Source organism: Miniopterus schreibersii (genome assembly GCF_964146895.1).
Source record: "Miniopterus schreibersii genome assembly, chromosome: 12".
NCBI lineage: Eukaryota > Metazoa > Chordata > Mammalia > Chiroptera > Miniopteridae > Miniopterus > Miniopterus schreibersii.
In genome coordinates, this window is record NC_138112.1 from 49,208,858 (window position 1) to 49,233,668 (window position 24,811).

The 24,811-nt window shown below is 44.5% G+C and overlaps 1 protein-coding gene across 6 annotated transcripts in view; it reads left to right on the top strand.

Annotated features, from left to right (window-relative positions):
* Window positions 1-24,811, top strand: part of NELL1 (neural EGFL like 1) — a 618,076-nt gene that overhangs the window by 6,304 nt on the left and 586,961 nt on the right. For all 6 annotated transcript variants that reach the window (XM_081154971.1, XM_081154973.1, XM_081154974.1 and 3 more), the window contains exon 2: window positions 1,762-1,890. In XM_081154971.1, coding sequence (XP_081011097.1) covers window positions 1,762-1,890 — 129 coding nt within the window. The remainder of the gene's footprint in view (window positions 1-1,761; window positions 1,891-24,811) is intronic.

Consider the following 24,811-nt stretch of genomic DNA (forward strand, 5'->3'; position numbering starts at 1 on the left):
TTACTCTGTTTTGTTTTCTGCATAGCATTTACTGCTATCTCAAATTATCTTGTTTGTTTATTTTTGCCCTCCCCTCACCCCCTGCCCCGGGAATGCGTGCTCAGGGAGAGCATCTCCAGTGCCTAGCAATGCGTGTGTTATACAGTAAGCCTCAGTGATTGGTACCTGTTGAAAAAGTATTGAATGAATGACTGAATGACTGAATGCAGAATGAATGGATGGGTGGAAGGGTGTCTTTGAGTAAGCTGGTCTCATAACTGCTGCATTGCCAAGGGGAAACCTTGAATCTTTAGTGCAGAGGTCAAGGGGAAAGCCTGACACAACCTGAGAAGGCGGTTAAATGCACCCTGCCTTTAATTTAACCCTTGGTCTGCCTTGGCAGTGACAGACTTCAGCTCCAAAGAGCCTCTGCTGACCCACTTTCTGTTGAGAGAAGCCTGGATTGCTGCAGCAGTCTCTGTTTCCTCGCAGGAAGAGTAAGGAGAGGGTAGATTTCCTCCCAGGGCCTGTGGGGCAGGGGCTGAGGAGGGAGAGGGGAGAGATGACGTTGTAATGGCTCATGATGTCCTGATGAGCATCCACTCGGTCTCTCTGGGACACGCTGGGCTCAAGCTCTCCAAATCTTGCCTCAGTGCCTGCATTACCATTAGACAAAAGTTGACAGCTGTTGCTGATTAAAACATTCCCAACTGTGCAAGCGGAACTGCACTATTGAGATGCTAAGCGTAGATAGGCACAGCCTTCATGAATGGCTTAAACGCAGTCCCTTAGAGCAGGCTGCGGCCTTATTAATGTATATAATTGGAAGTCATTTTGCAGCCATGAGTGTGTCATTCTGCAGAACTGCCCCCTCCCCCCCATGCCAGTGGGTTCTGAGACAGCCTTAGAGGCTTGCCATTTCCTAGCCTGGGCAGTGGGGGGCTCAGGGCCATGTTTCTCTGTGCTGAGCTTCTCTCCAACAGGAGTAGTCAGAGGGTCTTACCTGTCCATTCAGGAGTCTCCTGAATGGAAATGTACATTCCTGGTTACCGGGATTCTCTTTTTTGGCCAGACCCTCTGCCACGCTGAAGAAGGCTCTCTCCCCATTGCCGCCCAGTTAATAGGGCGAGCTCAGCTCTGCGGAGGTCTTCACCTCACCGGTGATGGGGTGTCACATTTCGCTGCTGCGTCAGTCTCTGAAGCCACAATTCTCAGGGCCGAAATTCTGAATCCACAGTCCCCAGATCTGAAAAAGCTCAGAAACCCAAAGTTTCTCCAGAACTCACCCTACAGCAAAACGTACCCTGAGCTGAACTCCTTTGGTGGCAAAACTTGACCTCAACTGATATGAGGCTATTTATAGGCTTTGTTTTGCCAATTAGAGGGAAATGTCATATATATTTTTTGCTCCAGAAATACTGTGTTTGGTTATGGGAACCTGAATCAGATTTTGCTGAAGGTGTTACATAGGATGTATTATATTGCCTTTCTAACGTATGATACATTGTGAATCTGAAATATGTTAGGCCCTGCGGGTTTAGGACACGGGATTATCAATCTATAACGAGTGGGGGCGGGGGTTGGAAATGGGACCAAGCAACTCTGACCTTGCGGGGAATGGAGCAGAGTTGCCTTCCTTTTCCGCTCAGCCAGCGAGCGTCCCCAAGCCGTGGTCACTGGCTTCCCCGTCTCCCTGGCCACTCCTGGCTTCTCTGACTTGTGTGCCATGTTACTGCCAGCCGTCTGCCTGTTAAGCCAAGACAGCTCTTTGTTCCTTTTCAGTGCTGGGCTCTGGGATGGACCCTGACCTTCAGATGGATATTATCACCGAGCTTGACCTCGTGAACACTACCCTTGGCGTCACGCAGGTGTCTGGGCTGCACAATGCCAGCAAAGCGTTTCTGTTTCAAGGTAAAGGCGTCCGTTCCTTTGCACGGGGCAGAGCATGGGGAGGAGGGCTGCCTGGGGAGGGAGTGCTCACCTGGCCTGTGTTTGTTGGAAGATCATCTCTGCTATTTCTCTTGTGTTTTTTCATAAGAAATGTTCAGAAATGTTGAGGATGTTCAGATGTTCGGGGGGTGTTCTGATGGTACCAGGGGGCACTAGAGGACACGGTGGTGAAATATTTGGTTTTCAGTGAAATATTTCTCTGGGGATTTTGGTGGGGATGTAAAGTGGAATGAAGTTGCGAAGTCCTTGATGGCCATCGACCAGCCATATTATTTTTACAAGATATTTCTTTATTATCTGCATATTTACCTACAACTACACCTATTCCTATATCCCTCATCTAAGGGATAGATCATGAGCATGGAGGGTGTTTTACTGCTCTGTTCTCTTAAGGGTGCAGCTTAGTTGGTTCTGCCCACTGACTCTGACTATATAGTTCATTAAATCATCCAACAAGCATTCAAAGGCAACATCATGTGCTTCTCACATGCATGGGCTCTGGAGCCCAACTGCCTGGCATCAGATTCCTACCCTGCCACTTACAGGCTTTGAGATTTTGAGCAATTACTTAGCCTGACTCTGCTTGTGCTTTCATCTAAAATAATTGTACTACCCAGCCGGGCGTGACTCAGCGGTTGAGCATCGACCTAGGACCCAGGAGATCGAGGTCAGGGCACATGCCCAGGTTGTGGGCTCGATCCCCAGTCAGGGGCATGCAGGAGGCAGCCAATCAATGACGACTCCCTCCCTTCCTCTCTCTGAAATCAATAAAGATATATTTTAAAAAATAAAATAAAATAATCATATTACCTCATGGAACATGCAAAGAGAGAATCCAGGGAAGTGGTTAAAATAGTACCGGTACACAGGCAACCCTCAGTAAGTACTAGCTGTTATTATGGGAATCCTGCTGTGCACCAGGCAACATGCTAATAGTAGGGTTACCAGCAAGAGTAAATAAGATAGGGGCAGCCTTTGCTCTAAAATATAGTGAGGAAAACAGTCATTACGCAAGGGATTATTGAATTCCAGTTGTTATACTTACAGTGAAGGGGATATATGTATAATCAAATAAGAGTAGTAGTCAGATCTGATTTAACTGGGGTGGGGAGATGATAGTGGTCAGGGAAAGGCTACCCTAAAAAAGTGCTGTCCGTTGAGACATGAAAAATGAAATAGAAAACCTGGTGTAGGAAAGGGTGGGACTCAGAGCATTTTGGGGAGAAGAAATAGTATGTACGAAGGTCTGAAGGCAGAAACCAACAGAAAGCAGAGTGGCGTGACTGAAGGGTGGTGCGTGGCTGGAGAGGGGCTGCCTTACACTGGACCTGTGAGCAGAACTGGTATTTAATTTTTATTATTAATTTTTAAAATCTTTGCCTGAGGGTGTTTTTTTCCATTGCTTTTCAGAGAGAGTGGAAGCGGGGGGAGAGAGAGAGACAGAAAGAGAGAGAGAGAAACATTGATATGAGAGAGACACATTGATTGGTTGCCTCCTGCACATGCCCTGACTGGGGCCAGGGATGGACCTGCAACAGAGGTACATGCCCTTCACGGGAACTGAACCTGGGACCCTTCAGTCTCCGGGCGAATGCTCTAACCACAGAGCAAACCAGCTAGGGCCAGAACTGGTAGTTAGCTGATAGCCACGGGTTTGGGTGCACTGATGATTTATGGCCAGTGTCCGTTCTGATGGGCGGGAGGCAATGTACTTATCAACTGCTGTAAATATTACCCCAGGCTGGAGGCCGAGTTAGTGGTTTTGGACTTGACTCACAGAGCAGTGGGGCCCTATGTGGAGGCTGAAGCAGGGTGTGACCCAATCACAGGTGGTGGTCGGGCAGCCTGGATAGTCCTCTGTGAAAATGCTTGGCAGGGTGTTTTGGTTTATTTTTGCTCAGCCTTTTATGCAGATAACAAAAGGATTGTTTTAGAGTGACTGAACCAGCATTATGGGATGAGATTTACATATTTATTATGCAGATAACTTAAGCCTACAGTTATTAGATTATGATCCATAAGAAGACTACAGATATGCTCATTTCCACTTAATCCGACTAAGGAATTGAAGTGTGTAAGTTGTGTATGGTTAGGAGACTACAGACTGGATCGCTTTTCACTTTGGGCGAGATCTGCTCAGTTATTGTTGAGTGACCCTGACATTCTTTGCCAGGGCAGTGCTGTGGAAGGCTGGCTTGTCTGTAAGCTTCATGAGGGCAGGAGTCGTGCCTATCTAGACACCCCTCCATCTCCAGGGCCACATATTGTGCATGGCACACAGTAGCGATCAGTAACCATTTTGAATTGAATTAGAATTTCTTCGTTCCACAATACAGTTAACTATGAAATGAAGAGAAAGTGTCATCTGTCCTATAAAAGGATACTTTGCCTGCTTTACTCACTACTCATCCATTCATTTATTTATTCCACAAGCGTGGGCTTCCTGGGCTAGGACTCTTCTCTCTGATTTCTGTGTCCTCTGCTTTGGAAACTGCCTTTGGGATATCCCTGAGGCTCCAGCCACAGGGAGGGATTCTCAGCTTCTTTGGTGGGAAGGTAACTCCATTGTGGGAGTTCAGCTGAGGAGTGGTTTCCCTTGTAAGGCCTGTTGTGATTACATTATGCAAACTTGGGTAAGCCAGGGTAATCTCTCAAGCTCAAGATATGTAATTTAGTCAAATTGGCCATAGTCCCTTTTTGCCATGTAAGGAAACATATTCGCAGGTTCTGGCCGTGAGGACATGGAATCTTTGGGGAGTCATTGTTTTGCTTATCACAAAGTCTGTCCTCTGGCACGCCTAAATTCATGTCTGTTGCATCCCAATAGCTCCGAAATTCTCAACTAATTATAGGAGCGAGGCAAAACCAGACTGGACCTTTAACACTTTGCTTGGAAATCTCCTTAAGCAAATACCCAAATTTGTCTTTTACAAGTTTTGCTTCCCATGTAAAACAGGACACGATTGGCTAAGTTTCCTGCCACTATGTAACCAGGATCCCCTGTCTTCAGGTTTCCAATTCCAATAATATGTTCCTCATTTCCTTTTAGCCCTCACAGGCAGTATTTTTTTTTTACAAGTAGTATTTTTAATGTTCATATTTCTAATAGCCCGTTCACAATGACTTAAATGTTCTCTAAGAAAACAGAGGTTTTTATTTTAAATTATGCTCTTTCCTTCATTCTGAGTCCTCCCTTATCATCTAGATTTCTACTAACAGTGTGTTCAAGGCAATCTACGCTTTTTGTACCGTGGCCCTCAAAATGTTTTCAGTCTCTTATTACTCCACAAAACCACTTCCACATTTTTAGTTATTTATTAAGCTGCGCCCCACTTCCAGGTACCCAAATCTTCATTAGTTTCCTTTTGTTGCTGTAACAGATGACCACGAATTAGTGGCTTAAAACAAAACACATTTATTATCTTACAGTTCTGGGGGTCAGAAGTGTAACATGGGCTTTACCGGCCTAAAATCAGTGTGTTGGCCAAACTGTGTCCCTTCTGGAGTCTCCACAGGATAATCAGTTTATTGCCTTTTCCGGAGTCCAGAGGCTGCCACACTGTGGCTCCTGGCTGTGGCTATCCAGCCTCTGCTTTGGTGGTCGGATTGTCGTCTCTGGTACTGACTCTTCTGCCTTCTTCTCTTTTCTGATAAGACCCTTGAAATTATATTGAGCCTACCCAGATAATCCAGGGTAATCTCCTCATCTCAAGATCTACAACTTAATTACAGTAGCAAAGCTCCCTCCCCCCTCATGTAAGGTAACGTTATTTATAGCTTTTTAGGATTAAGATGTGAACATTTTTTAATTGGGGAAGAATAATTATGTAGCATGGTCCAATAGAAATACAATGTGAGCTGTACCTGTAATTTTAATTTTTGTAGTCGCCAAGTTAAATAGGTAAAAAGAAACCGGTGCAATTAAATTTAATTGTATATTTTATTTAACCCAATATATAAAAATATATTGTCATTTTAAAGTATGGCCACAAAAATTATTAATAAATATTTTACAATTTTTTACAAAGCCTTTAACATCTAGTTTATATTTTATGCTTACAATGTATGCTAATTTGGAAGCAAAATTTTCATCTGAAATAATTGAACTGTGGTTAGTTTTCATAAAATTTAAACTTGAAAAAGTAGATTTCCCAAGTTATTCCATACATACTTAATTATCAGATTTTAAAGATTAAACAGTGTTATTGAGGTATAATTGATTTATAATATACTGTGCATATTTGGAGAGTACAATTTAATACTTTTGATATTGGAATACACCCGTGAAACCATCACCACAATCAAGATTATGAACAAATTTATCAGCCCAAATGCTTCCTCTTTTTCCCTTTTATAATCTCTCTCTCCAGCACCTCTCAGCCCTTCTCTCCAGGTAACTACTGATCTGCTTTCTGTCACTCTAGAGTAGTTTGCATTTTCTAGAATATTATATAAACAGAATCTTATGATATATACTTCTTTTGTGTGGCCTGGATTCTTTTACCAATCATAGTTATTTTGAGATTCATACATGTTGTAGCATATAAATTGCTTATCTTATAGGCAATAGTTGGGTCTTACCTTTATTTTCCTTTTTGTTTTTTAAACCAATAAGACAATCTCTGGCTTTTCATCAAGATATTGAGACCATTTACATTTAATGTGATTATTGACATGATTATATTTAAGTATATATTTTTGCTAATTCTTTGTTCTCTTTTCCTGCTTTCTGCCTTCTTTTGGATAATTGAAATTTTTTGTTATGATTCCATTTTATCTACTTTGTTTGCTTATTAGATATAACTTTTTGTTTCATTATTTTAGTAGTTGCTTTAGGGCTTATAGTATATATCTTTAAATTATCACTGTCTACCTTCCAGTGATAGTATACAACTTTATGTATATTATAAGAACATTTTAATAGTTTACTTCTCTCCTCCTGACCATTGTTTGATTATTGTCATACATTTTATTTTTATCTACCTTATAAACCCTATACTATATACATTATTGTTATTTTTATCTAATAAGTCAATTATCATTTGAACAGTTATAGCTAATAAGAAAATCAGTCATATATTTACCCATGTAGTTACCATTTTCTTCACTCCCTTATGTAGATTCACATTTTTATCTGGTATCATTTTCATTCTGCATGAAGGACTTCCTTTAACATTTCTTAGAGTGCAAGTCTGCTGGTGATGAATTCTTTCAGATTTTGTGTGTCTAAAAAATTCTATTTTGTTTTCATTTTTTGAAAGATATTTTTGCTGGGTATAGAATACTGGGTTACCAGTTTTTCTCTCCAGTACATTAAAGAGGTTGTTCCAGTGTCTTCTCACTTGCATTGTTTCTGAAGAGAAATTTGTTGTCATCCAATCTTTGTTCCTCTGTAGCTATTGCAAGTTTCCCTCTGCTTTTAAGACTTTATTACTGACTTTGAGCAATTTGATTATAATGTGTCTCGGTGTGGTTTTCTTCATGTTTCTTCTGTGTGGAACCTATTAAGCTTCATCAAATTTAGAAAACAAATAGGCCATTATATCTTAAATATTTTTTTTTGACCCCATCCCTCTTCTTTAGGAACTCCAATTATATACACCTTAGGCTGCTTAAAGTTGGTCCACAGCTCAATGATACTAGGTTTATTTCAAAAATTCTTCTTTCTTTCCGTGTATTATTTTTGATAGTTTCTATTGCTGTGTCTTCAAGATCACTGAACTTTTTTTTTGTATTGTCTGTTGTTAGTATCACTCAGTGATTTTTAAAAAATCTCATATACTGCTGTTTCATCTCTGTAAGTTCAGTTTTGACTCTTAAAAGATTTTCCATGTCTTCATCTTCTTCATTTAACTCTTTGAATAAATGGAATACAGTTACAATGATTGCTTTAATGTCCTTGACAGCTAATTCTAATGTGTGTATCAGTGCTGGGTCAATTCTGATTGATTAATTTTCTCCCCATACTACCCTTTTTTTTTTTTTTGCATGACTGATAGTTTCTGACTGAATGCCAGACACTGTGAATTTTACCTTGTTTGGTGCTGGGTATTTTTATAAATATTATTGACTTTTGTTCTAGGATACAGTTAAGTTTTTGGAAAACAATTTGTTATTTTTGGGTCCTACTTTTAAGATTTCTTAGATGACCCAGAGCAATGCTTGTGCTAATAGCTAGAGTAGAGTCAATTATTTTTTATCCTTATGTACTCTACCCAATCCCCGTGAATCATGAGATTTTCTAGTTTAACTGGTGGGAATAGGTAGTATTCTCAGTCTTGAATATATGTTGGGCTCTGTTACCTTTTGGATGGTGGTTCCTTTTTCTTGGGTAGTTTTCTCACATGCATGCACTGATCAGTACTCCACTGAGTACTGATTGTGAGAGAGATCCATATTTTTTTCTCTGTGCTGCTATCTCCTCTTATGAATATTGTCCTGTGAATCTTGGTGCCTTAGCCTTGCCAGATTCTCAGCTTCCTCACTTCAACTCATGGAGACTGCTGGGCTCTACCTGAGTTTCTTCTCCCTATGTCACAGCTTGGGAACTCTATCAGAGCAGTAAGCCTGGGTAATTGTAAGGCTCATCTCTTTTGTTTTCTGTCTCTCAGAGATCACTGCCCTTCATTGACTGTGATATCCAGTGTCTTGAAAACTGCTGCCTCATTGAATATTCATTTTAAATTTAAATTCAAATTAATTCAAATTAAAATTTATTTCTTCAGCCCCACTGGTCATATTTCAAGTGCTCAATTGACATATGTGGCTAGGGGTTACCGTATTGGAGAGTACAGGTCTAGAGAGGCTCACAGATTTTACTGTTTTACCACTGCTCAGGCTACAAAATCCTGTGTTTCAGTGTTAATACATCATAACAACTAGCAAGCTACTTAAGCTCTTTACCTCCATTTACTCGTTGATAAAATGGGCAATAATAGTACCTACTATATATGGTTATAGTGAGGATGAAATAAATTAATACATATAAAGTGCTACAACAGTACTAACCCTAACCCTAACCCATTAAATGTGACTGTATACATTTCTAAATAATAGGATATAACTTTGACCTTCTCCTAAGTGTATCAACTGTCATATGTGTTAGTAATGTCAGATTTTAACCTGCAGAAATAGATTGGAATAGTGGGGCAAGCAGAGGATTGGAGAGTGGGCAGAAGATTAGGGTTCAGTCCTTTATAAGTATTAATTTTTTTCATCCTCACTGCCACCATATAAGGTAAGTGCTATTATTGCTCCCTTTTATCAATGGGTAAATGAAAATACCTTGAGGGAGTACTTAGAGTTGCCAGTGGACATGTCTCCTAATGTCTTCAGGCATCAGTTTTCTCATCTGGAAATGGAAAGAATACACAGACTGATTGCAAGAATTAAATGACAATGAATGAGAAAGCACTTTGAAAAGTGTAAAGTGTAAAAAATGAATTTATTACTTTCCTTCATTAATTTTTATTTCTTCTCATATTTCACCATCCTAAGTCCAGCTCTGAGCTGACGGATGTTAAGTGGTGAAAACCTTTATTTCAATGGTAGCCTAGTAATAATACTGATAAATTTAAGTAGAAATACTTAACTGGAAACACTCCCATAACCAAAACTCCAAAGTCTGATAGGATTTATTTTGGGGCTAGCCAGCTTTTTAAGGTTGTTCTTATATAGTACACAAAATTAAATAAAATCATTTTGGAATACCTCTGCTTTGCCCTGCCTGGGACTCGGAAGATTGGAGGGTTTGGAACTGTGCTTCCTGACTGACAGTGCCTTATTGTCAAGTAGTTGGGAGGATGTGTCTTTCCATTGCTGTTTCTTTTCTAAAATTGAATTAGGATATGCATAAGTGCAAATTCTTTGTGTTGCTATTTTTTATTTTTTTTTGTCTTCCAGGAAAGTGCTACCTTTTAGGAGCTCTATTTTAGGAGTTTCTCAAGAAAAAATAATAGTATCTTTCAAGTAGCTTGTTTTATGTGACAAGATAGAACAAAAGCTAAAGTGGGATACTCCCAAGAGAAGGCTGAGACTTTCAGCACCTGTTTGCATTCTAGGCTTTTATGCTAGATGTCGTGGAAGACACAGGCGAGGAAGGCCAAGATCTTGACCTCAGTAAGGTTCCAGCCTAGAAGGGCAGACCCTGCGTGCCCTCAGGCACTCTAATGCAGAGGGGAATAGAACTGGCTTGCAGTGGGCTATGGATCAAGTCCCAAGTATGTTGAAGAGAGAAATTTCTTTTCACTGGGTAACCTGGGGAAGGCTCCTTGTGGGAGGAGGCACCTGAACCAGGCCTTGAAAGATGAACGGGAATTTAATATGTGGTTTCCATTGCATAGGAGCACTGCCCATGTGTAATCATTTCACAAAACGGTGCTTGAAGCTTGAGCTATAGCTCTTAATGCTTAGAAAATTTGAGTAAGATGGAGCTACCCAAAGGGTTTGTTTAATGCTGATCTTCCAGATTTCCTGCCACCCACTGTTGCCCAAGTCTGAATTGTTTTTTCTGTTGATTGGATGCGCTTCGTCGCTAATTACCTCTGGGAGCATTTATGAGTCAACCTCACTTTGAGTGGAGTGATTTAGTATAACTTTGCATTTAATCAATTAGTGGAGTGATTCAATTCACATACCAGCATCTCCCAAATATAGGTATTTTTGCTCTTGCCAAAATAAAACTCGAGCAGGCTGCCGGAGTGGAGTGGGCTTTCAAGTCCCACTCTGGGGCAAATTAACACCTGCGCTGGCATATTTTGGAAAATCATTAAGTGGTTATGTGACTAAGTGTATATCATAGAGCAAATAAACTCTGTATTTATTTCCCAAATCTGAGCACTTCTAACATCTGCACTAAGTCTGTTTTCTCAGCCATTCTCTGCCCATCAACTAGCACAGTGGAAAGCAGAGATGGAGGAGACAGCAGAGAACATGAAAGGGTGAGAGTCCTTCTAGAAGCGGTTAGGTATATGTGCCTGCTTCACAGTAACAGATTGATCATGGGCAGATCACTTTACCTCTTGGAATTTGTCTCCTCTGCATACGGTAGGTAATAAGATAATGTCTGAGATACAAGATATTTTTAAGGATTAGTTCTGATAATATAAATTTATTGTAAGTAAAAAAAGAACTTTAAATGTTAATCAATATTATTACTAAGAGTATTTATTCAGAAAATATACATTTTTCCCCCCACTAAATAAGTATTTAGTGGGTACCTACTATGTGCTAGGCAATCTTTCAAGCACAAGGAATAGAGCAGTGAGCAAATCAGACAAAGTCTGACTCTTAAGGGGAAACAGACTATAAGCAAATAAATAAGTGTAAAGTTAGTTCAGATAACATTAAAAAATTTATGTATAAAAGTCAGGAAACTATTTCTGTTTTGTTTTTTCTTAAGGAGTGTGTACTTGCAACACCCCGCTGCACTAATTCCTAATGCGAATGGGTAACTGTTGTCTGAACTGGATTTGTTTAAAACAGAAGGTTTGCCTCAACTCTTAAAAGTTACTTGCCTTTTGATCCTTCCACTAACACTCCTATGTATGTACTATTTTCATACCCATTGTACCGATGAGGAAATTCGAGACCCAGGGAGTTGCAGTCGCTCACACTGTCTGTAGCGGCAGATACAGGGTTTCAGGCCTGGAGCCTGTCCCTGCAGAGCCTGTCTTTGCCCCACTCCACCTCCGGGCTGGTTTTCTAACCCAGGAGAGTGGGACGAGTAGGTACGTGCAATGTGATAAAGATGCAGCTTCTCTTAAGAGAAACCGAAGGACATCTGGCAAAATACCTCTTGGCAGGTATTTTAAATCAACCAGGACAGATGGTGTGTTGTCAGCTGGTGAATTCCGTTTAATAGAATTTTATGATTCTTTCACTTGGAGGGGCCTGCTGAGTACCTGTGGAGGAATACCTGGTCATCTGTTTGGCTGCCTAAAGGGAGCAGGCCAGAAAATCAGAATTAACACACGGGGCTGCACTTTAATATATATCCATTTGACCAGGGTTTTCATGAGAAAGCATTGTGGGAGAAGGAGATCTGCATTGACTGCAGTGCTTTTTGATGAATGCCGTGATTCTTAACTGGGATTTATTTTAACATATTGGGAGTAAATTCTTTTCTGTGGGAATACATCTCCAAAATTATAATGTAAATAAGTGGAATAATATGATTTGATATGCAAATATTTTATTTCAATACAACTTTTCCTGGCTGCAGCCAACGCATGAAGTGGAGCCAAGATGTCCTGATAAGCTGGGCTGGCTCAATCCTCAAGTTTCCAGTCTGCTAACAAACAAGGCAACAGCCGCCTGGCAGCGCGGGGTTGCCGAGCAGGCGGGGGGCCACGAGCCTGGGGACCCAGGCTCTGGCTCAGGTCCGTCACTGTTGACTTTGGGGCATATTACCTAACTTCTCTGGGCCTCAGGCCTTTAAAGTCAAAGAATTTTTTAGCTTGATAAGGAATTACTTTGCAAGACAAAAGGCAAATACAGACAAGCACTGAGGATTATAGAAGCGACAATGCTGTGGCTGTTCCCCCGAATCAACAAATGTGAACATTTTGTCATATTTTCTTAGAACCTTAACCAAATTATAGAATAACTTGAAAGTCCCTATGTTCCTGTCCCAGTTGCTTTCCTCTCTCAACCTCTCTAAAGGCCATCACCGACATGGCTGATGAATATTCAGTTCGTGTGAGTGTGCGCGCGCACCTATGTTACCACATGTGTATATTTGTATGTGTGCACGTAGAAGATATATAATAGAGAGGGCATGGGTGTAGTGGCTAAATGTGCGGCCTTGGGGCCAACCCCAGCTCTGTAACCTTGGGCAGGTTCTTTAACATCTCTTTCCCCCCACGTGTGATAAGATGATGATACATCATCTGTCTCATAGGACTGTTCTCTGGACTAAGTCAGTTGATTCATATAATGTATCGCCAGCGTGTTATTGGAAATACTGCGAACATTCAGTGCATGATAGCTGATGCTTTGCATGGTTTAAAAAATATGTAAACGGCACCCTACTGTAGGATCTTTCTGAAACTTAGCATTTCACTCACCAGTATCCCCCTGAGGACATACAGATCTAATTCTTAGTTTGGACTGTTGCATAACACCACGCTGAACTCATCCACGTGCCTATTGATGGAAACTTGGCTTCGTTCAGATTGTGGACAGTATATTCTCTCGTTCGAATACTTGGTCATTTGTTCATATCCCTGACGATGTTGCTATCTGAGCAGGCTGCTTCCAGTATGATCGGATCCGGACACAGCAGAGCATCCCCACCTTGTTCAAGTTCATGTGTTTCTATTACGGCAGCCCCATCACAGAATTAATTCTTATTAAATTTATTGTGGACCAGATCCCACAGATGTTTGTTTGTATGTTGTTTTTACTCATTACTGCTAAGCTCCGACTTCTCCCTTTTTTATCTTATGCAGTTGTTTTTTTGTGCCCACGTTTATGTCCTTATGTTCATTACCATTAAATTTCATTACTGTCTATAAAGGGAGAGGGTTGGATTAAATCACCAAGGTCACTTGCAGCTCTTAAAAATGAAATTGGTTATTTCAGAATAGCATTGGGCAATAGAACTTCTGTGATGACAGAGATGCTCCATATCGACACTGTCCAGGACTTTAGCCACCAGCCACATGTGACTTAAGCACTTGAATTATGGCTCATGTAACTGACACACTGAATTTTAAATTTTATTTAATTTTAAGTATTTTAAATTTAAATTTAAGTAGCTGCATGTGAGTAGCGGCCCCAGTGGGACGAGACGGAGGAGCCAAATGTTTATGGAGTCAAAGGAATACTGGCTTGGACCCTCCAAGGAGGGTGACATTTATGGTTGTGTTGCTCAGTATGACTGGATTTCACTGTGGCAATAACAGCAAGAGCTGGGTTTTCTCTGCATGTTCATCATGGGACATCCGGGGCTGTGGAACAAGCTGACGAGCGTCCTTGTGCGGGACATTCCCGGTTGTCATGACAGAGGGAAAAGAGAGCGTGGCCAAGCACACGCTGGCCTTGAAAGCTTTGCCTGTCACTTTTGTTCAAAGCAACTTCCATGACCAAGCAAAGAAGGGGCCTTCCCCAGGGAAAGGCAGCAGATATTTGTGAATGTTAATACAGTTTATGGTCTTCCCTTCTCATCACAAATATTTGGTTCAATCTCCTTTCAGCTCACAAAACACACTCATGCCCCTGTGTCTGCCTCGGGGGATCATATAAAAATCCCAGCCAGGCACAGCCGTAGACCGAAAGGCCAGCATCTTGGGCTGGGTCTTCACATCAGATGTCCTTTGTCCCCTCTTGTTTCAGATACCTATGAACTAAAGAGGCAAATGATGTGCTTCTCATATACCCGACAGACAATATTCTAACAGGGCTAGAATAACTGAAATGTTTTTGGAAAGGGGGAAAATGGAAGATACACAATTCCAATTTTTGGGATTTAATGAGACAGCTGTTACGAGAGCCGGTAGGGAGTGAGCTGTGCTTTTGCTCCCTGGATGTAGATTTTCAGCCTGTTGTTTTCCATGGCTCTTGGTTACACTTTCCCCGGAGCCCCTTCTCTTCCATTATCCCGTTTGGCTGCTGGAAAGCTCTGTCAATCCACTTCTTCCCCATAGAAGGTGGGGGGCCCAGGTGTTGTTTTGTTTCTTGAACAGTTGCAGTCTCTTTTATATAAGATAGTGTGGCTCTTTGCCTATAAAACAAGGATACCACTTAGTCATTTTCTCATCGACTTAATTCTGGTCAGCTTAATGTACCAAGAGCCACCCTCACAATTAATTTTGATTACCTGGAACCTGTCAGGCTCTCATGGACGAGCCAGAGCCTGAGCCATTTTTTCCCAATTCAGAGGATGCACTGGCGTGACCTTCACTGGTGCAGATGTTTTAACAAGAGTAGAGCGTCCAAACCCTTGATTTTGATCCTTGCCTCGAGGCTGAGTTTTGAGTGCCTGCTCAAAGCATCTCTCAATTTTATCTTTTTTTATTGTTCGGAGATGGGATAGAGTTATCTCTTTCAACCCTACAAGTTCTGGAATTTCTGGACTCTCTTTTATTTTCAGCTACAAGATGGCCAATTCTTACCCCCTCCCCCACATTGTATTAGTTTGCTAGAGTTGCTATAACAAAGCAACACAGACTGAGTGACTAAAACAACACAAATGTATTGCCCCAAAGTCCTGGAGGCCAGAAGTCCAAAAGCAAGGTGTTGGCAGGGTTATTTCCTTCCGAGGTCTGTGAAAGAAGGACCTGTTCCATGCCCCTTGCCTTGACTTGTAGATGGTTGCTTTCTCTCTGTGTCTTTTTACATGATTTTCTCTCTACATGTATTTCTATGTCTAAATTTCCCCTTTTTATAAAGATACCAGTCATACTGGATTAAGGCTCACCCTAAAGACCTCATAGTAACTTGTTAGCTTTGTAAAATTCTGTAACTTCAGATATGCTCACATTTTGTACTGGGGGTTAGTACTTTAGCATGTGCGTTTTGGGGGAATACAATTCCATGCAGAACACATCAAGACACATAGTAACTTTCTGTTTTTCAGGTTGATCAGATATATTTTTCTCTTCCAGTTTATTTCAGATGACAGCTTGACCAACTATTCCATCACTGTATAATGTGAATAAGCATCTTTCCAGCTTCCAATGATGCATTTTCCTTCTGCCCCCTGATGCCAAATATTTTTAGTTTAGTGTTGTTGACGTTAGCACCCCAGTTCCTGTAGCACTTTATGTATTGACAAGAAGGCTAGTGTGGCAGTAAGCAACGAGCAAATCCTAGTGATTTGCAGTATCAAGAATTTCTTGCTCATGCCAATTGTCCAGCAGAGACTGGCGACCTCACTCCTCACTTTTTTCTCTCTCTAGACCCAGTGCAATGTCTCTCAGTGGGCTGGCCAATGCTGTGACAAAGGGGACAAAGAAAGGGGGAGCAGCCACTGGCTCTTAAAGCTGCTGGTCAGAAGTGAGAGGTGTCATTTCTGCTCAAGTTTCCTTGGCCAAAGCAAGTCATAGAGCCAAGCTTTAAGTTAAAGGAGATGGAGAATACAATTCTCCTTCAGCCGGGGGGGGGGGGGGGGGAGAGCAGGAAAAAATTGTGAGCACAGTTACATCTAGTACAGCAGACTTCGAATATTTTTAGAAAAGTACTGAGAGATGGTGGACAGAATTTGACACCTTGGGACTAGGCAGGTGGGAAGACTAGAGCAGGCGGAGAAGAGAAGCACTTTGGCTTTCGTACTGAGATCTAACTGGAGGTAGCACCAGGAGAATCTTTTTTATCAGAGACTTAACAGGTTAACATGTAAAAGTTAAAAGAATCCTTGGCGGGGGCGTAGTAAGCTTTGTATTCCAGAAGTTAGAGTTGCAGCTCTGCCACTTAGTAGCTATGTGATTTTTGTCAAGTTGCTTGACCTCTCTGAGTCCATTTCTCATCTGTCAAAGGGGATAGCAGTGTTGCCCACCTCACAGGAATGTTTTGAGTATTTCATCTCCCCCATGTGCTAACTGTGCAACCTTGGACAAGGTACTTAACTTAACATATGCTTCAGTTTCCTCACCTGTAAAATGGAGATAATAGTATGTATCTTGTAGGGTTGTTAAAAACGATTTAATAATCTAAAGAACTTAAGCCATTGCCTGGCTCATAGAAAATGCTTAATAAATGATAATTGTTTTTATTGTAGTTGCAGTTAGCCTAGGTGCTGCACAGTCTCAGACATACAGTGAGCATGCAACAAATACGAGATAATCACTCTCTGCACTAACAATTTACTGGGAAGTACAAGTCTAAGAAACCAGAGTCAGGAAATGTGGGCTGAAGCAGAGAAGGAGGGAGAAACAACATGAGAGAGAAAGTTCTTTACCCGTCAGGCACAGTTTCCTTACAAGGTGGTTGCTCAGTCTCTCAGGATGTGTTCTTAGAGGTCATCTGTAGCTAACGCATCTGCAGACAGTCCTTGCAGTTAGGGGGAGAAGAGAAGAATTCATCTGTTGACTCCCAGCCACCGCGGGTAAATTCCCTTCGTGAAGCACCTGTTCCCAGACTTCGGTGTTGCATGTGCACGGACACCATGTGAATCCTGTGATAGCTCCTGTCTCAGCGGCATCAAGGAGGCCCCAGAGTGTGAGATGACAGTGGGTGGCATGACATGAGGCGAGGAACTTTTGGAGCATGCACGTGAGCAATAAGAGTGACTGGGAGCAGCCTGCAAGGCAGACCGGGAGCCTTAGTGGCGTTGGTGGCAGCTGCTGCAGCCAGCTGCATGGCCGTGGGAACAGTGTAAGCGGCTGCCTGGGACCCTCTCTGGCCTGAAATTCAAAGTGTGTGAATCTGGGGTGTTTTATAAACATAATCACCTTTTTTGCCTCATTTTCTCCTTTAAAAGTGAGGAAACTGATGCCCATTGTGAAAAACAATTTATTTAGGATTATTCAGCTTGTTAGTTGTAGAATGAAAATTAGAATCCGCATCTTATGAAGAGTTAATTCTGAGTGTCTTGATCTTCAGATCTCCAGTTCAGTTTCAGATATGTTCATCCACCCACAACCATCCATCCATCCATCCATCCATCCATCCATCCATCATCCATCCACCCATCCATCCATCACCCATCCACCCGTCCATCACCACCCACCCACCCATCATCTCTGTGCTTGGCGTTTACTGAAGGCCTCCCGTATGTCTCGTGCTGGGCTGGGCTGGGCACTTCCCACAGAAGAATGGGGCACCGGGAGAGGAGAAGAACTGAGTGGCCTTTTCTCCTGACTTCGTGCCTCTTCTGCTGTGGTGGTCGCGGAGGCAAGCTGACTGCGGAGCTGAGCCAACAGGGAGGAAATTGGATGCACTGAGGACGCCTGATAGATGGAATGAATGAGGTTGTCCAGGCCAAGGGAAAGGAAAGCAGCTGCTCCACCTCTGGCTTGAGCTCCAGTGTATTGGCAGCATCTCTGAAACGCGGGGAGAAGAGGGATTTCCAAGGTGGACACCTGGCTTCTCTGAATCCCGTGGGGCCTTAGACATTGCCTCCCATGGAACCCGACCACCCAAGGGCCTGCTGGCTCAGTAACTGTAGGGCACTGTGTAGGAACTGAGAATGACAGGCAGGCCCATGCTGTGTCTCCTGTCCTCTAGCAAATGAAAGTGTAGTTGGAAGGTAAGCAAACATGCAAAAGATTATTAATAATATGATATCATTAATATTCATAGCTAACAGTTACTGTGTTTGGCCTGGAGGGACCTGTTCTATCTCAACAATCTCAACTTGGCAGCTATGGGTGAGCTTTAGTGAGTCTGTGGACCCCCTGAAATTGCATGCAAATCGTGTGTATATGCATTTCTCTGGCGAAAGGGCCTATTGATTGATCGTGTTCTCAAAAATGTACACAGTGCCTCACAAATTTCAACGCTCTATTTATTGTATTTCACCCTTGCAGCAGCCGTATTTTTCAGATTAGAAAACTAAGAACTGGAGAACGTAAGTGGCAGAATCAGTATTTGAACCCAGACCTCTGTGACCCAAATCCTGGGCTCGACCCACTTTGCCGTGGTGTACCCTCACAGTGTTAGTAAGGGGAAACCGAGGCAAGCGCTCTGGCTTGTGTCCAGCAGTGTTGTGTGGAATCTGCTTTGAACAGAAAGTCAGTACTTCAGGGCCGAAACCTGAGCCTAGGGCTCAGCGCCTGGAGAGCAGCGGTCCGAGGGCGGCCTGCTTCCTGTTGGTTCCTGAATGTGCGCGACAAGGGTGATGGTGGGCAGTTGTCCCCGTGTCCACAGAGGTAAGAGCCAGGGCGTGGCTGCATGAGGCCTGCAGTTTATACCCAAGGAGGACCTTCCTGAGTTCAAAGTGGGTAACCGAAGAGGAAGTGGTGCATCTCCTGAGCAGCCAGAGTCGGATCTGCCTTGAATGGTTTTGTCTAAAATCAGGGGAGGGATACACGGATCTTTGAAGGCTTCCTTTGGTCAGAGTTTTTCTCTATGGCCCTAAATACAGTATATTTTCCTGATGTCCGAAGGCCAGCGGTGAGTTAATTGCTATGTCTAGGCCTGGGTTCTCTGGTGTCCTCAGCTGCGGGCCCAGCAGGGCATTTGGCACCTACACCACTTACCCTTGCTGCTCCCCTGGGGAGGCCTGCACCTCCACGGGTACCTGGGACTTCAGATGCTCTGTGAGTCCCTTCCCACGGTGGCTAGCGGCAGGGCTTTCATGGCTCGCAGCACCTGGGAGCTGGCCTGCTGGGATCCTGCTGCACAGATGGAGACCACGTGGGGAAATCGCGCGGCTGGGTTTACTGGGCTGCTGGCGGGGCTGAATGAAAGCGGGAGAGAGCGGAGCCTCTGGGACTGGTGGCCAAATAAGCGTCAAACCCTGGGGGGCGGCAGCTCGGTGAGGTTAGGAGGCGGGTTGCCATGGGTGCGTGCATGGGGGTGCGGGGTGGTGCACGTCTGTGGCGTTGGGTGTGTGACTGTGGGCATGCGGCGAGTGTGGGTGTGTGCTCGGGTATGGGACTGTGTGTGTGGTAACGCAGACCTGGGTTTGAATTCCAGGCCCACCATTTAGCAGCTGGGTGGGTTAGTTAATTTAGCTCTCCATGTGTCAGTTTTCTTGCCTGTCAAATAATAATAATAATAACCGCCTTGCAGAGTCACTGTAAGGCTCAAAATAGAAACCGGGTATAAAAATGCCAAGTCCATGCCTGGCACTGCTAAGTGTTGAGTCCATGTCGGCCGTCTGTCTGTAATGGGGTAGGTGTGTCAGCCCTATGTGGTAAGGGCGCATCTGTGTTCCCACACGTCGGTTTTGTCCCCAGCTGTCCTAGCACACTCTCTGTGACTAAGGAGCTTCCCGTATGCAATTTCACAGGTGTGCTCTCCAAAACTTACTTCTGGAGAAGCGTTCGATAGAGTCTCGTCCTTTCCAGGACTTGTCTTGATTTCCTGCTGGGATTGTTCACGTGTTTTGTGCTTTCTTTTGCGTCTTACTCTCACCAAATTCTTATCCAAATTCTTTCCATGTGTCACTGGTGGAGGGAGAAGGTGACTAGAGGATGGGTGGTCTGATTTACATTGGGCCCACCTGCTCCACCTGAGACCTCTCCATAGGAAGGGGACAGCTTTTACCCTCATGGACTTCTCATTCTAGTGGAGACAGTCACTTAATCAGTAGATAAATAACTATATAATATAGTTATTTATGAAATATGACTGCTGCTGTCAGTTAGTGATAACTTATATAAAAAAAAGGAAGCTAACAGAGTATCGGTGACAAGGGGGTGCTTTTCAGATCAAGTGCTTCGAAAAGGCCTTAAGAAGGGGAGGGGTGATAGTAGAGCAGAGACCTGCCTGAAGTGATGGGAGAAGCCATATCCTAACCTGGGAAGAGCATTCTGGGTAGATGGACCAGCAGGTGCAAAGGCCCTAAGCTTGGTGAGTATGAGGAAAATCTAGACGGTCAGAGTGTCTCAAGTGAGAGAGTGGGAATGAGAGGAGTAGGAGCTACGGTCAGAGAGGTAAGCAAAAGCCAGATCATACTGGGCCCTGGAGGGTATGGAGCGGAGTTTGGGTTTTATTTTCCATGGATGGGAAGCAATTTGAGGATTTTGAGCGGGGCAGTGATATATGATTTGCATTTTTGCAATATGACTGCTGCTGTCACATGGTTTCTTCCTGGAAGATAGAATGCAGAGGGCCAAGAGTGCAACTAGAGAGATCAGACAGGAGGCTACCTGCAGGAATCCAGGGGAGCTGATGGCTTTGAATGGGACCGTCCTGGAGGAGGTGGTGAGAACTATGCAGGTTAGGGATATATTTTGCAGTTACAGGCAGTAGGAGTTGTGGATTTGCTGGCTTGATCCCCAGTAGGGGGTGTGCAGGAGGCAGCCGATGGATGTTTCTCTCTCTCTTCCTCTTCCTTCCTCTCTCTCTCAAATCAATAATAACATATTTAAAAAATTATTTCCATAGAATTCTTTACAAGACTCTATGATAAACAGTCGAACTGTAAAAATTCAAAGTGGAAAAAAATCAGGTATATATTGAGATCTGCTGCTATCTAGGCACCGTGCAATGCTCCGAGTTGGAACCATCAGGAATTACAGTTTAGATTCACACATGAATTTGTTTAAAGTCGATCTTCCATACTAGGTATAAGCTCCATGAATTTAGGTTCTTTGTGGTGTTCAGCAGCTGTAGCCTATCAGTTGGGATAGTATTTGTTAAATAAATGAAGTAATGAAAAGCACTCAGTTGAGTACAATAGAGAGGTATTTATACAAAGTATAAGCAGTGTGAGAAAAGAGAATATAGAGGATTGTAAGAGGATTGCCAACATTTCTGCTGCGGGTTGGAGGGGTGTGTGTGTGTGCGTGTGTGTGTGTGTGTGTACATACATATGCGTGCCCGTATGTGTGTTTCTGGGAAAGCATCGCAGAAGATGACGCTCCGAGCCTGGGAGAGTGGGGGTCTTTCCTCAGGTTGAGAAGCAGGCAGGAGACAACTGGGTAGAGAGGGCGCTGGGTTTGCAGGGTGGGGAGAGCAGTTGATGGGCAATCACTGCTGGTTTTAAGCAGGAGCACTTGAGCTTATTAGATACAGGGTCCTGGGAGAGAGCAGTCTGAGCTTCTGTGGAATAAAAATTGGGGTCACTTTGCTGCTTGGATTCTTCTAAGAAAATTTGCTGTTTTCAAAGAGGCTGTTTCTTTTCCCCCCTGTTCTTCTCTTGGTTAAGTCGAGTAGGAGCCCGGGCTCTGGACTTGGACCTGGATTCCAGTCCCAGCTTGGCTGTGACTAGCTTCATGACCTTGGACCGTGTCCCACTTATTTCTTGGGGTATTATGAATTGCCAGCGAGGTAATGTCTGGGGGGGAGCTTTGTAAACTAGTAAGAGCTGTGGAGGTGCGAGTGATGGGGCTTATTTATTTATCCCTCCGACGTGGCGGTGCACCTGGTCTTTAACCCTGGGAGGCGGAGCCAGACTTTGCTTAAGTTAATGTATTCCTTGAAAGTGTGGTTTCTATTGAAGCGGCAACTCATTCAGGTGTCAGAACTGGGGGCAGAGGCTCAGGGAGGGCCCCTTTATCACCTTAGAGCTGTGCTCCTCAATTCAGTAGCCATAGCCCATGCAGGTATTTAAATTAATGAAGATTAAATAAAATGAAAAATTCAGCTCCTCCGTTGCAGTAGCCACCTTTCAAGTGCTCAGTAGTCACGCTGGGTTGGCTGTTGTATTGGATGGCACAGCAGTCATTGTAGAGAGCCCTGTGGGGCGCACTGTCTGGGAAGGGGCAGGGAGGGAGGCCACGAGGTCAGCAGAGAGCGCTGAGAAGATGCTGGTGGCTTGGCAGTGCCTTCCAGGGCCTGGTGACATGGCCCAGTGAGGCCTGCAGGGGAGAGAGCCCTTGGGTGAGTGGACTCGAGCCGTCCATGTGATTCTGGCCTCCATACTGTATTTGGGGATGGGCAGGACACACGCCACATCGTCAGGTTGCTTCTTGGGATCCAAACGCTCACCATAAATGAGTGCTGTCTCTTGGCCTCCTGCTGTGCTTTGTAGCTCTTTGCTGGTCCCTGCAGACAATAACCCAGCCACTTGTCTGCCTGTATTTACATTTTCCATCCAGGTCCGGAGTCTGGGAGCTACAGTATGGTAAAAGCTCCTTTCCATTTCTGTCACTCTCCTGACAGCGCCTCCTCAGAAACCTTGGAAAGTGAAAGCGACAGGGGGCCCCTTGCTCAGCTGATGGATGTGCAGTGGGATTTGGATGGGATTCAGCTGGGTAATGGCCAGTCATGTTCATGGACGATGCCCACCCCCCCAGCCATTCCCTGGGCACAGGGAGAAAAAGTGACCTCCCCTCACTGTCTGCTGGGCTCCCCAGAGGAGGCCCTGGATACACAGTGGGAGATGGAATGAGAAAGGAAGTTGTGGAAAGGACCAGAAAACTCAAGTGGTCCAGATCGGAGGGGCGGTTTCTAAAGGACTCACCCAGAGATGGACAGCCAGACAAAGAAGCAGCGTCACCCAAGCACCAGCCTTACTCTAGGGGGCAGATTCAGAGAGAGAAAGACTCACTCTCCCAGCAAGCGTTCCGTCGGGCAGCTGCCTTTCGCCACGCGCTGGCCGGGGTGCCCAAGCTGCAGCAGTCACGGTCACCCCGCCCGCGTGGAACTCCTGTTGCCCCCCCCCCCCCCCCCGGGAAGGAGAGCCGGCGAGTCCCGAGTTCCAACTGCGCTTCAGACACTTCTGCAGTCCTCTCAACCCTCATAACCACGCCGTGAGGCGCACACCGTTCCTACTAAGCCCGGTTTTCAGGAGCTGGCTCGCTTGCCCAGGGTCCCTCGGCCTGGACGTGGCGGAGCTGGTCCCGCAGCCTGCTCCCAGCCCGCACTGCCCACCCCGCCCTGGCTCTGCTGCGGCTCCGCACACCGGGAGGGAGAAGGTGGCCCTGGAGGGGAGAAGCCTGAGTGGCGGTCCCGTGTTGCGGCAGGTGGCTCTGTGAGTAGCCTCGCGTTGCCCTGGGCCCAGGCTCTGGCCCCTCTTCTCTGAGTCGTTCTAGAAACCTGCAGGACCCTGCAGATTTCTCAGCCTCGCGATGCCGTCCAGGGCACAGCGGCTTGGTGCTGCTGTGGCCCTGAACTCTGGATTCAGGACTTCTTCCTTCCGCGGTCCCCAGTGGAGGAGCGCCCCACAGATCCCGGCTGCTGCTCGTGCCCGGGTCACAGCATAGACTAGCTTTGTCTTCCCTCAGCTTTTGATTCCTGCAGGCTTCAGTAGCTTCTGCTTCAGTGATGTCAGGAATCTTCTTTTTCTAGCCCCTCTTTACCTGCAGAAAAGGGACCTGAATCTGCTTCTTCTAACCTGTTCCTTTCAATACCCTCTGGGGTTCCCCGCCCCCCTTGCTGCGGGTTTAGCTTCTGAACTGGCTTCACCCTTTTTGGTTCCTTCTCTGCCCCTTTTAGGCCTAATGCTGTTTACTGTTATTGAATTTTCCCCTTTCTTTTCTCTCTTTGTTTTTCTCAACCCAAACCAATTTTTAAGCTATTCTAGTCCTTCTTGAGTTTTTGATGCTCTTGTTCCAAAATCCAAATAGTAATGTTCTGGGTGCGCCCTGATCCCTGAAGCCTCCGGGCCCCGATGGCGCTTTCCTTCTGCCTCAATGCACTTCTGGTTCCCAGAGGTGGCACCCCGATACAGCCCTTTCACCTTCCTCTCCTGGATCTGGCCTGTGCTACCTCCAGTAGCTTTCCTTCTGTCCCAGCTCAATAATGTGTCACATCGAATCCCCTGGCAGAGGGCTCCCGTTCCTCTCGGATTTTTCACAGATGATGTCACCTTCCTATTGATCGAATTGACCTCAGGTCTCTGAAGTTCCCAAACATAGTCAGGAGGATATTTAATATCCTCAATTAGGAAAAAAGGAGCAGAGGCATCTTAGAAGCTTCCCCGTTACGCCACCGAGATGATCGGATTCTTTCTTTTCATCTCTGTTAATATCCTTGCGATCTTTCCAGAGACTGGGGCTTCCTTAGACAGTGACTTCTGGGGATGGCAGGTACTTCAGAGAGAACACAGACAAGCCGCCCAAACCCACCAAGGTTAGTTCAGTCACATATCCAAGTCTCATATCAACCTGTCTCCTGGAATTTGGGTACCTTGTGCTCGCAGAGATCGGAGGGGGCATTTGGTGAGGCAACCGAATACGTAATTTTCTAGTCTACCAGTCACCTCTTCCTGCAAAATCCCAAGGGACATATATATTGGAGTCATGCTTTTTAAAGTTTAATGTGCATCTGAAACATCTGGGGATCTTGTTGACGTGTGGAGTCTGACTCAGTAGATTGGGGTGGAACT